The following is a 14,327-nucleotide window of genomic DNA, read 5'->3' on the forward strand; positions in this document are numbered from 1 at the left end:
CAAAGATTAGTTTTTGCATATCAAAGGCAATGTTTTGGCTCCAAGGAAAAACATGCTTTCCTAAATTTTAAAAGGAGGCATGGATGCCATTGCTAAAATGCTAATATCACCTTTATGCAAATTAATTTTTAATCAATTTATTAGCCACTTCTAAGAGAACCGGAGGAAACCAGAGCTGTAAATAGCTGTGGAAATTGGAAAGACCTCTGAGGGATCCTTGGTACTCTCTGAGTTTGCTTGTTTTCTCGCAGACGTTCCATTACCCAGTTAGGTAACACCATCAGTGCTAGTAAGGAGTAGTGTTTGCTGTCAGTTTATAGTCTGGTGATTTTCCTGTCTGTGTGGGTGGGGGCGGCCTTAGAGATTCTTTGGTTGGGCTGTTTACTGATGGCTCTTTAGAAGTTTCTTCATTAGGGTATTATTTACTTGATTGCTGGTCTGAAGTTGACCTTGAAATTAATCTATGCTGATCTGAGCGCTGATAACTGGTGGAGAGGTGCTGGAGTCTTTTTCTCTTTTGGGCTGGTTGATTGTCTCTTTTGCATTGTCTATAGATGCTGTTAATGTCTATGTGTCAAGTAAACAATACCCCAATAAAAAAACTGCCAAAGAGCCATGGGTAAATAGTCCAACCAAAGAATCTCTAAGATGATCCCCACCCACACAGACAGATAAGACACCAGAATGAAACTGACAGCCAACAAAACTCCTTACTAGCACTGATGATGTTACCTAGCTGGGTAATGAAACATCCACAAGAAAACAAGCAAGCTCAGAGAGCACCAAGGACGTCTCATTTCAACCTTGAGCTACAAATATTCTCCTTTACACTTAGAATAACGTTGTCACTTTGAATGTACACTAATTGGTATACATTAAAATGAAATTTCGTTGCATACAGCTCTCAAAGGCTCTAACCACCTCCAATACACACTACATAAACATGACAAGATAAATTCAAAATTATGTATATACCCACATATATGATATGACACAGAGAAACAACACAGTCTCATTTGGATGTATACACGTACATGGCAAGAAAAACAAATCTTGTGAGATGGACGTCATAGGAACAAATTATTCATTGGAAATACCTCTAAAACAGACTTTCTCAAACATGTTTGGTTTCAGATTCGGGTTAATGTCAGGGTTCCAAGTAACACCCCCAACGAAAGAAGACTCCGAGGCTTGAGTTTCCTCAAAGTTCCATTTTATTAGAGATGGCATATTGGCACATCTGGGAAAACCCGAATCTGAAAGTTTCCAGGTTTTTCCCCACCCAAACCAAAGTTCAAGTCCCTGCCCAGCACCAATAAGTCCATCACATGGTCCAATCAGGCATCATCCAAAATGGGAAGCCTCCCAGTCACCTCATTGCAGCTGCAGGGCAAGGTGGCCGTGACTTTCTGAGAAAGGAATGTTATTTTGACTATATATCACCCACTCTCTCTATAGCCCCCCCTCCCATTTTCACACTGTAGAACAGGGGTGTCCAAACTTGGGAACTTTTAAGACTTGTGGACTTCAACTCCCAGAATTCCCCAGCCAGCTGCTGGGGAATTCTGGGAGTTGAAGTCCACAAGTCTTAAAGTTGGCAAGTTTGGACACCCTTGCTGTAGAAAATGTGGGAGGTGTGAAAGCCCAAATGCAAAAGATGGCTTTGAGGTCTGACATTTGGCTGGAGAATTCATTAATCTTAAAAGTAGCCAAGTTTGAAAACCATTGCTCTAGAAGATGCACAAAGGCAAATTACAATTCTGTAGTCAAGTGCACAAAGTCAGTTTAAGCTCAATGCCTCATCCCTCATCTCAAGAGGGGCCGCTGTCCTCCCCCCTCCAGCTCTCCAGTCATCGCTGCCCTGCAGCCCCAACCCAACCGATTACCCAAGGGGCATTTGCGTATTTATTTATTTATTTACTCGTTTATTTGTTTCTTTCTTTGTTTATTTTCCCAAAAGGCAACTGGACTTTCTTGCTTTTTCCTGGAAAAAGTTTCGCTTTTCATCTAAGAAGCTTCTTCCGTTCTCGGAGGAGAAGCGAACGGGAGAAGCTTCTTGGGTGAGAAGCGAAACGCCTTCCAAGAAAGCCCAGTTGAAGTTTTGGAATAAGAAAAAAAAGATTTAAAAAAAGCGCCCCTCTGGGTCAACCAGAATGACTGAGAACTCTATAGACGTTCAGCCCAACGGACGCGACAACCGGCGCATGCGTTTAGGGGCTCTCTCGCGCAGGCCGGGAAGAGAGGCGGGGCTTCGCGGGCCCACTCGGGCTCCTCTAGCCAGTAGCTGCCGAGGCTTCCGACGACCGGATGTTGTGATTGTGACTGTTCCTGTCCCTCCCCTTCCGGGGGAGCTCGACGGGCTCTTCCTTCCCGGCGGTTCTGAGGGGGGGAAATTTTTTTTTTGGCCCGGGCGGTGGCCGCTTGGGCTGACCGTTTCCCTCGCTTCGCTTCCCGGCTCTCGAGTCTCTCCCTCCTCGAAGGGTCCTCGGGAGAGTCATCGTGGCCCGGCCTCGGTCATGGCGGACTTCGACGAGATTTATGAGGAAGAGGAAGACGAGGAGCGGGCTTTGGAAGAGCAGCTGCTGAAGCACTCGCCGGACCCGGTGGCGGTGCGCGGCTCGGGCCATGTGACCGTGTAAGCAAGGGCCGCGAGGAAGGGCGAAGAGGGCGGCGGGTATTAGAAGGCCGGGCAGGCAGCCTTTCCGGGGCTGTTGCTCTTCCGCCGCCGCCACCGCCGCCTCCTCCTCCTCATCCCTCGTCCCCACCCGACCTTTCACGCGGCTTCTTTTAATCCGGCCTCTCCTTTCCACACAAGGCGATCCGTAGCGAAGGACAATCGCTAAAAACGCTCCCTTTAGGTTACCAAACGCTGCATTTGGGAATTTCCCCCAAGCTGCTGCTGCTTCTTCCTCTTCCTCTACTTCTCTTCCTCCCTTCTTTCTCCTCCTCCCTTCTTCTTATCCCTTTTCCTCCTCTCCTCCCTCCTTTCTTCTTCTTCCTCTTCCTCCTCTTCTTCCATTTCTTCTTTCTCCTCCTCCCTTCTTCCTATCCCTCTTCCTCCTCTCCTCCTGTTCCTCCTTTCTTCTTCCTCCCCTCCTGCTCCTTTCTCCTCCCTTCTTTCTTCTTTCTCCTCCTCCTTCTTATCCCTCTTCCTCCTCTCCTCCCTCCTCCCTTCTTCTTCCTCCTCTCCTCCTCTTCCTCTTTTCTTCCTTTTCCTCTTCCTCTTCCTCTCTTCATTCTCCTCCTCCCCCTTCTTTCTTCTTTCTCCTCTTCCCTTCTTATCTCTCTTCCTCTTATTCCCTTCTTTCTTCTCCTCCCTTCCTCTTCCTCTACTTGTCTTCCTCCTCCTCCTCCCTTCTTTCTTTTTTCTCCTCCCTTCCTCCTCCTCCATCTCCATCATCGGACATTGGTCATCATGTTGGCAATCCTATTTTTGTCAGCAGCCACATGAAAAAGTGCTGCTGAGTTTTGTCCAAACCAGTCAGTCCCTTAGGTTTTGAAGCTATGATGTTCTTCTTCTGCCTGGACCTTGTTTGCCTTCAATCTTTCCCTGGAGGATTAAGTGAAGGATGCCTTTTTGCTAAGCGGGTGTCCCCCCCCTTCCCCCTTTTGGCTCCACCCCTTTTAACGATCCCCCCAGGAAGCGATTCTTGGGCTGTTATTCTGGTTCCTTTTACAGGTAGCTCTCGACATAACCTCAGTGGAGCACAGAGTTTAGGTTGCTAAGTGAGACATTGGTTAAGAGAGTTTCCCCCCGTTTTACATTTTTTCTTTATATGTTAGGGTTTAGGTAGATACGTGTATGTATGCATGTAGCTTGTTTGTATGTGTCCACTTTTGAGAGCAGGAGATAGGATTTTCTTTTCAATGGGTGCCAGAGTGCCCACGGGGAAAAAATGACAATAATGGTTATCTTATCTTGACAGGCTTGTTAAGTGGATCATTGCAGTCGTTAAGCTAGTAATATGGTTGTTAAGTAAATCCAGCTTCCTCATTGACTTTGCTTGCTACAAGGTTACAGAAGGGGATCGCATGATCCTGGGACACTGCAACTGTCATAAATCTGAGACAGTTGCCAAGCATCTGAATGTAAATGACTTGACCCTGGGGATGCTGCAACGCTTGTAGGTGTGAAAAATGGTCATAAGTCACTTTGTTGGGTGCCATTGTAATTTTGAACAGTCACTAAGCAAACTGTTGTAAGTCGAGGACTACCTGTACGTTAGAGGGGTTAAAATGGGGACTCGACTGGTGCTTTGGTCTTCATGCTCCAAATAAAAACCTACCCAAAGCCAGAATGGAATGAGAGATGCCTTTTATCTTCTCCCTAGTTGTTATGTTAGGTCAGTACCAGGTAGTCCTCAACGTATGACCACAGTTGAGCCCAACGTTTATGTTGATGAGACATTGGCTAAAGGAGTTTCCCCCCATTTTATGACTTTTCTTTATATGTTAGGGTGTAGGTAGACATATGTGTATGTATATATCGTATCTACATGTATGCTATGTGTCTACACTTTTGAGAGCAGGCGACAGAATTTCATTTTCAAGGGGTGCCAGAGAGCCCACAGGAAAGAAAATGACAATAAAGGTGATCTTGTTTATCTTGCCACGTTTATTGAGTGAATCACTGGAGTTGTTAAGTTAGTAACACTGTTGTTAAGTGGCTTCCCCCATTGACTTCGCTTGTCAGAAGGTTGCAAAAGAGGATTGCCTGACCCCGGGACATTTCAACCGTCATAAATATGAGTCAGTTGTTAAGCATCTGAATGTAAATCACATGACCATGGGGATGCTGCAACGGTCATAAGTGTGAAAAATGGTCATGTCACTTTTTTCAATGCCATTGTAATTTTGAACGGTCACTAAGCAAACACTTGTAAGTCGAGGACTACCTATATCTGGTGTTTTGTAAGATCTGGTAAAACCGAGATGCCATAGTGGGTGTGTGATTGAATCATTTTTTAAACATAGGTCTCGTGAGAGCAGATAAAATATATAGTAATTTGCATAGTCTTTCTTCTGGTATTGATTAACATAATGATAGTTATTTTTCACCTGCCGTCACTCTGCTGAACACTTAATTCCCCCAGCACCGTCTCATTTTTAAGCCTCTCATCTTTCCTACCATCTTCTATTGCTTTCTTATGATTTATCAATCATTTGTAACATGATTAATTATTTATGACCTATTACTTACTGTTTATATGTATACTCTGAGCTTGTGCACCGGAGACACATTCCTTGTGTGTGATCGCATTTGGCCAGTAAAGAATTCTATTCTATTGATGGGAAGTAAAGCATATTTGATTATATGTATTTTTTTTACAGTACTGTAGAAGATGAGGAATAGAGATGAAAAAAATGTGGTGAAAGATTGCATTGTAGATCCATGTTTGAAGGAAGGCAGGTCTTAAAAAGTATAGTTTAAAAGTCTTGTCTTCCAATATAGGTTAAATGATAACATACCTATGTGGGTAGTACCCAGACACACGATAGAGAATATAAGTATAGAACAAAAACAGGATGTAATTACATATAGAGAACTTCTTAATATAGAGAGAGGTGTACTACAGTTAAAGCCTTTGAACGTATTAAGAGAGGAAAGGGTAATTCAAACCTGGTTCCAGTATGGACAGTTACAAGCTAGATGGAAAAAAGATCAGACAATTGGTATCACGCAAAATGAGGATAGTTTGGTAAAACAAATTAGGGACCAGAGTCAAATGCATATAAAAAGGTTGTATAATATACTGATAGAAATAGATTCTGAAACAGAGTTAGTTAAAGACTGTATGATAAAATGGGCACAAAATTTCAAAGAGCCAATAATGATGGAAACATGGGAAAAGATTTGGGTAAGAAATGTAAAATTTACGCAAGCTCAGAATATGAGAGAGAATTTTTATAAGATGTATAGATGGCATTTAGATCCCAAAAAGTTATCTTGTATGTATCCGAATTTACAACCTAAATGTTGGAGATGTGATTGTGTTGATGCTACGTATTATCATATATGGTGGACTTGCAAAAAAGTCAAAGCATTTTGGATAAAAATATGGTGGGTTATTCAAAATATAGTTAAAAAGAGGATAAAGTTCACTCCCCAGTTGTTTTTGTTAGGTATAATTACAGACTGTACAGTTATAGAGACTAATTTGATTTTGAACTTAACGACGGCAGCAAGATTGTTGGTGGCGCAGTACTGGAAGAGGGAAGAATTGCCTACTATTCAAGAATGGACGCTAAAAGTAGTAAATCTAGCAGAGATGGCCAAAATTACAGCATATTTGAAGGACCATTCGGATGAGAAATATAAGTTGGAATGGAGAAGATGGATTGACTATATTCAAAATAAATATCGGACTAAAAAATTTCAATTAGCTTATGAGTGAAGGCACAAAGAATGTTACAATTTATCTAAAGTTAGCTTAACAAAAGGGGAATTAAAGCTCAAGAGGAGGTAGGATGTTAAAATCAGTTAGCTTATGTTAGTGTATGATTGTTAAATGTTTATACCCTGTATTTTGCTCTGGGAGGTTGGGGGGAGGGAGGGTCGGAGGGTGGGAAGGGGAAGGAGTAATATTTGTGAAATTTGTTAAAACTTCTAATTAAAAAAAAAGTCTTGTCTTACCCAAACTTTAATGGGCAAATCAGAGGATAGCTCTGAAAAGTATTATTATATTATGTTTCAAGTTTTTTTCCTCAAACTTCATGTTTGCTCGTTTTTCTCCATCTCTTCTTTTGAATTACTGAAATCAAACATAAAATTTGTAATTAGAATTTGCTGAATCTTTATCTGTTCCTGTCCTCCACTTTTCCTCTCCTTTGGTTTTAGAGCAGGTAAATCAGATTAGATCAAAATATTGAATATTGTATTTGCTCCACATTCAATTGGCAATTTATTCAAGTGCATTATGATGCACAAATGCTAGAGAATTGTTAGGTTGCATAGGGCTTACATTTTTCATATTTCCTGTAGGAGACTCCGTTTTGAAGTACAGATAGTCCTCGACTTAAAACCAGTCACTTAACACCCATTCAAACTTATAACACAGCCACCCCTGCCCCCAAAAGTTACTTACAACCTAGATTCGAAGTTCCAATGCTCTCCCTCCCTACAGTAATGCAACCACATTCGGAGAACTCAACAACCAGTCCACATTTATGACTGTGTGCCCTGCATGTTTTTTGCTGGAAATTGATATTTATTTCTAGTTTTGGCAAAAAAAAAGGCTATTAAAGGCAATGGGTTTGCTTAACAACGGCTGCATTGGCTTAAAAATTGCCACAAAAAATGTAAAATCATGTCAGTCACATAGGTGTCTTGACCTATGACAGTCATGATATATGATGAAAATTCCAGGCTCCATTACCCTCATAAGTCACATGCTAACTGTACTCTTCAGCAGTATATTAAATTGTGCCTTTAGTCACACAACCTGAAGGCGAAGGATCCTTTGTTATGTGTTATATTGAAATCCTGGGAAAAATGTGTTAGGTTTAAGGAATTGCAGATAAGTGTATACAATGTTGGTATTGTATACAAAACATTATTTCATGTAGCTAGTGAAGACTCATGTAGTAGATTACAGGATCTAACTTACCTGGGGTGATACTGAAAAAGCTCAGTAGGGTCAAACTGGGCTAGTAGAGGGGCTTGGATAGAGACCATTATGAATTTCAGAATTGTAGATAATGTGAAAGAAGGCAATGCAGAAGTAAATGTCTTCTGTATTGCTGAATCTGTCCATGTTGAATTTGTCTTGAAGGAAACTAAACTTAAACAAAATGATTTGAGTCATTTTGTTTAAGATTCAGAGTATATATTACATATACCCATATACACTTGCATTCAAATTGTACTCTCTGTGCAAAGCCTTAAGAGTGACTGTATGATTTGTCTGATAGTTTAGTTCAGACCAAGGGAATATTAGATTATGCACTACTACTATGCTTGTATGTTGAATTCCTTTTTGGGGTTTTGGTATGTTGTATATGTTATTTGCCTGGACTTATTTGTAAAAATAATAAAAGCAGGATATAAAGAAAACAAACAAACAAGAAACCACAATGTCTGGGTCAGTAAGGAAATTCAGCTAATTATGACTAAGGCAGCATATAAAGAATTCAAACAACATGATGACTTGTCAGGTAGAAGAATGCTTGGAATATATAGCAACAGCAATATTGTAGCTAAACGTAAAAACTTAATGCTTCTTTTAATCACAGCCTTGACCTACTCATGTAATAACAAGTTTGACCTTTTTTCTAAGGCATGAAGAAGCTGCTTTAATATATAGTTTGTAAATAGGACATGCTTGGTTATTTCAACATTATTGCCCTCATTACATGGAATATAATGTATAACTTGCTCTGTTTTTTTCTTACGAACCTGGGCCCATTTCTTGTAGCTTTATTAGTATTTTCTCATGATCCTTAGCTGGAGCATTTTCAGGATACTAATCAGTGTAAGAAATAGTGCAAAATTATAGATTTAATGTGGATTGTTTGAAATTATTCTAGAAAATGACTAATTTAAGTTGTTGGCTTAAATCATATTTCCAGTACTTGACAGCTATTACAAATAAAGTACAATATCTTGCAACTGAATATGCTCTTAATATCTAGGAACATAGTAAAATATTGTAAGTAGCCCATTTACCGTACCTGTTGTATTGTGTAAAATATTTGTGGAAGTGAGTTTGAGGGATTACCTTAAAATTATTTTCTGTTTTGCTGGTTATATATTCAGTGATTAGTAACATATATCCTTATCTAGATCATTTATTAAGTCTGGAAAAATTCATGATTTATATGCAATATGATATTTTGTGTGAGAGTTCAGTTCTTAGGGAATGATAACACTGAAAACGGTAATAAAAATGTGAGTAATATATTCAAAAACTAAGTTATCTGCTGCTAACTTCAAACTGGAAGCAGTGGGCAAAGAGAATATGAACTATATAATTTCAGTTTTTCAAAATGTACAAGGAGGCTAATGGTGAAAATGGGGAAATCATTTTTTTAATGAAGAAGAAAGAATATCCAGGAATAATAAAATAGTTTGCCGGAATGCTCGCTGGAATAAAAAAAATTTTTTTAATAGAGTCACAAAAATATGTGAAGGAAGTTCAAGGTTAAAAGTATATTGCTTGGATGCAACTGGCCAAGAAGCCTCCCCTGCATCCCAGCAGCTTTTTTTATTGATTTCAAAGTCATGCAAAGACAAGACTTCCAAGTGAATAGAATATTTTTTTTTATTTTTTTAAAGAATTTTATTGGTTTTTACAAATATTTATAGGAAAGGGTAAATAGGTACAAGAAAATTTTGACAGCTACATCGTGCGAAAGGTAGAAATCCCCCCCGAATCTCACAACTTTTACAGAAAAAAAAGGATCAAAAATTAAGAAATAAACATTGGCAGCTTTTTGTTTTACATTATATCAACAATATATTCAATCATCTTTTATATCACTTCCAACAATTACATTATAACAACAATTGCAATAATGTTTCAGACTCATTTTTGTGACCTGAGTCTTTTCACTATTGCTTCCCCCCTGTCTTCTGGCAGAGCCATGGCCCCTCCCCCCCTCATATCTTGTGTTCTGTCCTCTGTTCCATCCAGAAAGGCACTGTATTTTTCAATGAAAGTCTCTGCCTCCACAACTGTATTAATTCTAATTCTAGTGCCCTCCCAGAAAATCACCATTCCTTTTGGCAATAACCATCTGAACCAAACTCCTTTATTATATAATTTCTTTGATAAAGAGGAATATTTCTTCCTCTTATCTCTTACTTTCTTCGGAATTTGTTTAAGGATGGTTATTTCTTTGCCTTTATATTTTAATGGTCCCACCCTTTGAGCTCCTAAGACCTCATCTCTTGTAGTCTTTCTAAGAAATTTAACATGTATTTCCCTTGGAACATTGTATTTTCTAGTGTATGCTGAATTGATCCTATAAATCAAATCAATATCCCACCATAGCTGTTGTTTATCTCTTTTAATATATTCTGCTAAAATTGTGGTCATGATTTCCTTAAGGTCTTCATTTTCTGTCTCTGGTAAGTTTTGAAATCTAAAAAAAAAACATTCTTTCAAATTCCATTTTTATCATATGATTTTCAAATTCTCTATTCCCCTTCTGGACAATCTTAACCTCCTCCCTCAGCCCAGTCGTGTCTTCCTCCAGCACACCTATTCTCTGTTTATTTTGTGTTGCTTGTTGTTGCGTTTCTCTGAGCTGATCATTTAAGTCTGCCAGTTGTTTTTTCAGTTTGTCTTGTCCCTTCATAATAGTTTGAAACATTTGGACAACAGATAAGTCCTTTGAACTCTCTTCAGTTGTTTTAGGTTGTAGAAATGAGGCCATTTGTGTCTGTTGAGTAATCGGGCTAGACGTAGAAGATGTCGGGGCCGAGGATGCCTTACCAGGCGATGGCTTTTTAAGACCCATGTTAAGTTCAGAGATAGCTGTAAGTCTTATACAGAAGAAACAGCATCTGTGGAATGCACAGCTGGGAGAGATCGTGAGGCAAACAAGCCCAGAAGTGAAAGTTAGTCTTCCTGTACAGCTCCAAGCCAAAAGATAAGAATCAAATGTTCCAAATCCAAGGGGACCACATAAGAAGAGATGCTCCAGGAGATCTCTGGGGTGTAGAGTAATATAAAGCCAGAAATCCTTTCAAAGGGGAAACTTCATTCGTAAAAGCAAAGAAGAAGGAGGAAGTTGGCCATCTTGGCTCCGCCTTCACAGGGGATCAGAAAGCAACGTATCTAAAGTTTCCAAAAGGTAGTTTAAAAGAATCAACTCAGTAGTCATCTCTTGCAATTGTTGCAAAAGTCATTCTCCCATTGCTTAGTGGAAGTGAAAGTTAACTTTTAACTCTCTCTCTCTCCTCCTCTGAGAGAGAGAGATATTCCGAGTGCCGCTTTTCCGGGGGTGGTGGTGGAAAATCCCCCCCTCCAATCTTAACACTTCAAAGGATTGAATCCACAATTTAGAAAGGCTGCTGCTCATCAATTAGATAGATTTAAAAGAGATTGAGGGAAGCTTCCCACCTCACCGCACTTCAGCTGTAACATCTGATTGATTGTTTCCTTCCAGGCTCCGTTCGGCAAAGGTGCACAGTGACAGCGCGCAGCGCCGCCATGCACCCCCATGCTCCCCGGCTCCTGGGGCGAGGTTGGAAACCCCCCTGTGGCCGCCGCCGATCCAGGGGGTCCCAACGAGCCGCCCTACAGCAGGGAGCCCCTCCAAGGCCCTCTGTGCTCCTAAAAGGAGCCCACCAAAGAGACGAGCAGCGGGCCTTCGGGGACCGGAAGTTGTCTCTCTAGAATATTTTTTTTATTATGGCCACTGACGAGAATTACAAATAGAAACACATTTAAAGTAAATCTTCCAGGTGTCATTTTGGGTTTCTAACATAAACCCCAAAATGCATTTATTTGTAGTTAGGAAAGAACTCACTTTGCCAGAGACCCAGTCATAGGAATTTTTGTTGCAGTGTTTTGCACGCCAAAAAAGTGTTCACGATAGTAGTCTGACCTTGAGAGAACTGAGGTTCATGTCACTTAGCCGTGTCAGCCTTTTGAAGAATGAATACATTTGAAATACCTTAACACCTGAAATTTAGTAACAAGAAATTAACTTATTGCAAGTGTGTTTTCAAAGGGAATGCTACCCCAATTTAAAAAGTCTGAAATACTGTTCTCTGATTCAATTTCCACAAAAAAAGTTTGGTCTATTAGCCAAATCTACAGCATCTTTTCTTGATCTCAGAAATTATTCAGATATTGTGCCGCTCTTATTGCGTCCGCTGATAACCGCCCTGCCACCCTGTTTAGGGTGACCCGCTCCCTCTTATCGCAGAGGACGCGGGGGGCGCCCTTGCAGGGCAGAGCAGAGGAGTTTGGGGAATATCTGCAGGACAAAGTCGCTCAGATCCGGAGTGGATGGGCCCCCTTCAGTGGACCGGACGGGCCGTCAACAGTGAGTCTTGTGAGACCATTCTGGGAGGAGTTTGATTCTGTTGCCCCCGAGGATTTGGACAGGTTGCGTGGACGGCTGCGACCCACCACATGTTTAATGGACCCGTGTCCCTCCTGGTTGGTAATGGCATCTTGGGAGGTGACTTGAGGCTGGCTTCTGGGCCTGGTGAATGCCTCATTGGGTGAGGGATCCTTACCAACCGCCTTGAAGGAGGCGGTGGTGAGGCCCTTACTTAAGAGGCCTTCACTCGACCCAACGGAGCTAGCTAATTATCGTCCAGTCTCCAACCTTCCCTTTCTAGCGAAGGTTGTCGAGAATGTGGTGGCGCAGCAGTTTCCACGACACCTTGACGAATCCGATTATCTAGACTCACGCCAGTCCGGCTTCCGACCCGGGCACAGCACGGAGACAGCCTTGGTCGCGTTGGTCGATGATCTCTGGAGGGCCAGAGATAGAGGTTGTTCCTCTATCCTGGTCCTATTAGACCTATCGGCGGCTTTTGATACCATCGACCATGGTATCCTATTGCGCCGGTTGGAGGGGATAGGAGTCGGAGGTACCGTTCTGCGGTGGTTCGGCTCCTACCTCTCCGACCGGAAGCAATGTGTGTTGACGGGGGCAGAGGTTGGCCCTGAGGCCACTCACTTGTGGGGTGCCACAGGGGTCGGTCCTCTCGCCTCTCCTGTTCAACACATATGTGAAGCCGCTGGGTGAGATCATCCGTGGTTTTGGGGTTGAGTACCATCTGTACGCTGATGATACTCAGCTGTACATTTCAACCCCAAACCACCCCAACGAGGCTGTCAAAGTGATGTCCCGGTGTTTGGAAGCCGTCGGGGTCTGGATGGGGGACAACAGACTCAAACTCAACCCCTCCAAGACTGAGTGGCTGTGGCTACCGGCACCTCGGTTCAGCCAGCTGATTCCATCGCTGGCCATAGGGGGCGAACAATTGCCCCCTGTGGAACGGGCGCGCAATTTGGGCGTCCTCCTTGATGCCCGGCTGTCAATGGATGACCATGTGGCAGCCGTGGCAAGGGGGGCGTTCCACCAGGTTTGCCTGGTGCGCCAATTGCGCCCCCTACTGGACCGGGATGCCCTGCGCACGGTCACTCATGCGCTGGTGACGTCCCGCCTGGACTACTGCAATGCTCTCTACATGGGGCTGCCCTTGGAACGCGCCCGGAGACTGCAGTTAGTTCAGAACGCAGCCCCGCGGGCTGTGATGGGGAGTACTAGGTACTCCCACGTAACACCTCTCCTGCGCGAGCTACACTGGCTACCTGTGGTTTTTCGGGTGCGTTTCAAGGTCCTGATTACCATCTTTAAAGCGCTCCATGGCACAGGACCTAGTTACTTGCGGGATCGCATCCTCCCACACACATCCCTGCGGCCAATTCGCTCACACAGGGAGGGGCTTCTCCTGGTGCCGTCCACTAGGCAATGCCAGCGGGCGACACCAAGGAGTAGGGCCTTCTCTGTGATGGGCCCAACCCTCTGGAATGACCTCCCCCCCGACATCAGAACCACCACTGACCTCCGCTCCTTCCGGCAAAAATTGAAGACTCACCTGTTCCGATTAGCGGGCCTGGCATAATTACAACTGTTACCTCCTGGTAGACGTATTATTAACTGGTTATTTTAGGGGTATTGTTTTTAATTTAATTTGTGTGTTTCTCAGGGGTTTTAAAATTATATTTATATATACTGGCTAACTGTACAGTTCTTTTTAACTCTATTTTAACCTCCTCCATATTTAACTGTACATATTTAATTTAATTTTTCTATTTATTGTATTTTGATGTACTCTTTGCATGGACTGTACACCGCCCCGAGTCCCTTTTGGGAGAGGGGGCGGTCTAGAAGCACAGTAAAATAAATAAATAAATAAATAAATAAATCCTGGATAGACTTGGTAGCTTGTGAAAAATGAGAAGAATATACTACTAGTTCTTGATGAAATTCTTTAGCAGTAATTGTCTTGTTCAGGCTGTTCAACCAGATATTTATACAGGTGAAACTCAAAAAATTAGAATATCGTGCAAAAGTTCATTTATTTCAGTAATGCAACTTAAAAGGTGAAACTAATATATGAGATAGACTTAATACATGCAAAGCAAGATAGTTCAAGTCGTGATTTGTCATAATTGTGATGTTTATGGCTTACAGCTCATGAAAACCCCAAATTAGAAAGAAAATTAGAATATTACATGCAATCAATAAAGCAAGGATTGTACATAGAACAATATCGGACATCTGAAAAGTATAAGCATGCATGTGTACTCAGTACTTGTTTTGGGCCCCATTTGCAGCAATTACTGCCTCAATGC

General features: G+C 42.0%; 1 protein-coding gene across 1 annotated transcript in view; it reads left to right on the top strand.

The window, feature by feature from the left end:
• The first annotated feature begins 2,318 nt into the window (after positions 1-2,318).
• Positions 2,319-14,327, top strand: part of CHIC2 (cysteine rich hydrophobic domain 2) — a 40,871-nt gene continuing 28,862 nt past the window's right edge. Inside the window, exon 1 of the mRNA XM_081959675.1 lies at positions 2,319-2,635. Within this exon, the coding sequence (XP_081815801.1) occupies positions 2,517-2,635 (119 nt within the window). The 5' untranslated portion in view covers positions 2,319-2,516. The remainder of the gene's footprint in view (positions 2,636-14,327) is intronic.

Source organism: Natrix helvetica (assembly GCF_964273705.1).
Source record: "Natrix helvetica genome assembly, chromosome: 7".
NCBI lineage: Eukaryota > Metazoa > Chordata > Lepidosauria > Squamata > Natricidae > Natrix > Natrix helvetica.